This window comes from Lactuca sativa, chromosome 1 (genome assembly GCF_002870075.4).
Source record: "Lactuca sativa cultivar Salinas chromosome 1, Lsat_Salinas_v11, whole genome shotgun sequence".
NCBI lineage: Eukaryota > Viridiplantae > Streptophyta > Magnoliopsida > Asterales > Asteraceae > Lactuca > Lactuca sativa.
The window spans coordinates 18,338,685-18,342,731 of record NC_056623.2 but is presented as its reverse complement, the minus strand read 5'-3'; the positions used below and the strand labels follow the sequence as shown (position 1 = coordinate 18,342,731).

At 35.4% G+C, this 4,047-nt stretch overlaps 1 protein-coding gene across 1 annotated transcript; it reads right to left on the bottom strand.

The window, feature by feature from the left end:
- Positions 1–629: 629 nt before the first annotated feature.
- On the bottom strand, positions 630–2,334 carry LOC111915705 (F-box/kelch-repeat protein SKIP6). Its single transcript, XM_023911337.3, has 2 exons — positions 1,090–2,334; positions 630–892 (listed from the first exon to the last, which is right to left on the bottom strand). The coding sequence occupies exon 1, from the start codon at positions 2,226–2,228 to the stop codon at positions 1,116–1,118; it is 1,113 nt and encodes a 370-aa protein (XP_023767105.1). The 5' UTR covers positions 2,229–2,334; the 3' UTR covers positions 630–892; positions 1,090–1,115.
- Positions 2,335–4,047: the final 1,713 nt, after the last annotated feature.

Here is a 4,047-nt window from a genome sequence, read left to right as displayed (position 1 = left end):
CTTCAAAAGTTTCACAAAAGTTGCTCTTCCTTAAACTCTTAAAGGTGTAGAACTTGTTATATATAAAGAAAATCAATCAATTTGATATAATATTACTTTGAATAAAACGTTTATTTAAATTTAAATTTAAATCATCTCTTGTTACTTTTAACTTTAATACTAATTAAATTAGGAATCAAAACCAAACTTCGCTATAAACTGAAAATTCAAATAAACTATTTAACTGATGTTACAAGCAAGTCCAATAACTTTATAGATATTCTTAAATTTTAATTTTACTTCAACACCTGATTATTTGAATTTGGAAATATCAGAATCAAAACCAAATTCCTCCAACATTGTAAACTTAATCACTTTGATTCCACATCACATTTGTTCATTCGATTACGACTATTTATCTTGTAGTATGTGTATAATTTGTTCTTTAAAGTTTCTTTTCGATACATTTTGATGAAAAACTATAACTTTGTAAAATGTACATTTACATTGAACAATTACAAATACGTTAACAAACTGACTTCGAAAATTTTCGACTATTGGGTGTTTTTTCATGAAATTTCACACTTTCACAACCCTTAAAAATGGTGATTTAAGTTTAAACCATTTGAATATAAATTTGAGCAATGTCAAGAGGAAAGAGGGCTCATTACAATTGAAGTAGAAGTTGGCAATATATGTACAACAAACCAAAGAAATACAAGTAGCCTTCGCAACATTTCAACACAGGCTTTTTATTTATAATCAAGACAAGATGATATACATTCACATTTTTTTAACAATCAACAATACTGCTTCAGCTCTTAATTCCCCAAAGATCTGTACGTATACCTTGCAGATAAGGACCATATCCATATACATTCACATTATTTTGCAATGGCAATAGTTCAAGATCCTGCAAAAATAGGGTGTTCATAATATCTTTCTGGGATAAATGCAATACTAGTAACCAACTTTCATATATTTGCTTATTATAGCATCCTATTTTCATTTCAAATACCAAATTATCTAGTAGAATTTTCATCCAAATAAGAAATATATTTGAGAGTATAATGCTATAATTTGGTAAGTTTATAAAGAGAAAGAACATACCCTGGTAATATAATGGAAGTCACAAGTCACAGAGAAACAGCCATGCAATGAAGAATCGAAGAACCTACAGGAACAGAAAGAACCACATCAACCCACAAGATCGAACCGCTTAATCCTCCATCTTCATTCGTATAAACTTCAATCTCTGCACACATAATTGCTTTCTCACCACCACCACCCTCTTTGCATTCCCACACCACACACAACCTCCCATCCAAATCCACCATTGTTGCACCACACAAAAACTTCGGCAACCCTTTCTCCACCCCTCTTAACTCCTTCCAAACATCCTTCTCAACATCATACCCTCTAATTTTCCCCAAATAATCATAGCAATACAAAACCCCGTCTACAACTGCAGCTCGCCCCCTCCATCCCATGTCGAGCCTCTTCGGAACTCTCCCCCACTCCATCTCCGCAACATCATAAACCACTCCGCCCCTGTCTGCCATCGCATAAATCTTACCATCTATAACAGCATTAGCATGCATCCATTTGTCCTTTGCCTCCACCGAACTGCTTGGTAGCGGGCACCACACCCCTACCGCCGGATCGTAAACCTCCGCCCAATTAATCGACCGAGTTCGATTATCCACCAAGCATCCACCCATCACATATATCTTTTCATTTACCGTCGCTGCAGCTGCAAACTCTCTCCCAACTCTCATTTTAGGCCCAATTTCCCATCTATTAACCCTACAATCGAGAACCCAAACAGATGTCGAGGGAATATCGTTAATCGAACCGCCGATTAGGTATATTTTGTGGCCGAGTACGGCATATGCAGAACCGACGGGTTGAATTGGGATGGGCGGGAGAGGAGATAAGATGCCTTTATCGGTAGGGTTAGGGTTTGGGTGATAATACCACTTGAAAGAAGAGTTGTGGCGGATGTTGAGGTAGAGGGACTGTTGTGTCGAACGGATGAGGGATCGGATGGCGAAGAAGTGTGGGGAGCGTATGGTGGATCGCCATAACTTGGAGACTAGTAAGAGGGAGCGGTGGTAGGACCGTGGAACTCTAGCGATGCATTGGAGTGCGACGTCATCTGGTAGGTTTGGTATCAGCAGTGGTGGTTGAGGTGGAAGCGAAGAGGAGGCGGCCGGTGGTGGGTTACCGGAGGTGGTTTGGTCCGTCATTGGTGTTCAAGTGGCCTCAGATGCGTTAAGTTACTTGTTTCTTCGTGTTGATCGGATATTTTGTAAAAGATCTGAAATATGGTAATGTGCAATTAAAACATGATATGATTTTAAGGCAACACTTTGAGTAAATCCTTTTAACGTGATCCAATCCTATTGTAAATATTTTTAAAAGTGACATGATTTTATATGCATTGACCATTGCTTGTTTTTACTAAATTAAATGTTTTTTTTTTTTTTTTTTTAATTTGATTTTGTTAGTGAGCATCTTATTCTTATATATTTTATAGCAATTAAATAACGGGTTGTTTGACCTTACAACTAGGCATGTCCGATTTGCAAGGTTATAGGAGAATATTTAATTTTTCCTTCTGTATTGTATCACATATGTTGGCATAGCTATGATTCTTTTTTAGGACAAGAAAAATAATTTAAAAAATATGAAAGATTGATAAAATTCTTCGAACAATAACAAAATGTAACTATATATTTATTCTAAATTAAATTGTTTATTTAAGTTGCACACAATGTTCCCTTACATCATTAAAATAACATAAAATGAAGTCTAATCGACATATAAGTATTCTGTTCTACTAAATTTCAAATTTTGAATAGGTACCATATCACAATTCTAATTCTAATTCCTTTTATTTAAAAGAAATATATATTATACATATCATATAGTATATATAATTTCAAATTTGTATGCATATACCAAGGTCCACTCTTATGCCTATATAGCTGCGCCCTTCCATTTTCCTAACTAATCTTGATTGAATAGTTACATAATCATAGATTTGATCCTTATAAGAAGATGTTTATCAAGTCTTACTTAGTTGAGCCATCAAAAGTTTATTATATAATAATTAAATATCTCAATTGAATATAATAAATTTTAAGTGAAATAAATATTTGATTTTACCCTTAAGACGAGTGGGTATGGACCATAGCGAGAAATGAAGTCGCTGACGTGGATGCCTTTAACGCCGTCTTAACGCGGGAACACCCCCCCCCCCCCCCCCTACTTGTTGTATCTCGTCGAGCAAGTCTCATGGCCATCGCAACGATTTGAAACGGGAAAAAAAACGTTGGGGCTTATGACCGTTTGCAACGGTCAATATTAACAAAAAAAAATTACCTTTATATATATATATATATATATATATATATATATATATATATATATATATATATATATATATATATATATATATACTCATTTTAATTCAATTTTTACATCTTTTTATCAATCTCTCTATATCTTATACACTTTATAAATCAAAAAATGGAGCAAAATCCAAACACCCCCTCCATCATCAAACTCAAACACACAACTAAACACAACCTCGCCTCTCGGATTCGCGGGTTATGAAAATTATTTCAACATTTTATCGTCTCAAGGCTCACCACAAATCTCATACCAAGGCGTCGCTTTCAATCCCGCTTCACCGCCACTTCAATTTCTCAACTCACCCTACCTTCAACAAAATTTATTTGGTCAAAACCAAAATTTACAACAAAATATTTTCCCTACTTTTGCTTCGATGCAACAAAATATCAACCAACCATCGCCTACAACCAACCAACCATCGGTTCAAATGGAAGCGGGAGGTAGTAAGAGAGGGAAAGAGAAAGGAAAATCGAAAGGGAAATCAATATCAGTTGAAACAGAAAATGCAGACGTTCCACAATGGTGGACACCGGAGGAGGAATATGTTTTGACGGCGGCTTGGTATGCTACTTCAAAAGACGAACTCCGTGGAAATGGAATGAAAAAATGATCTTATTGGGGGGCGGTGCTCAACAAGTTTCACACTAT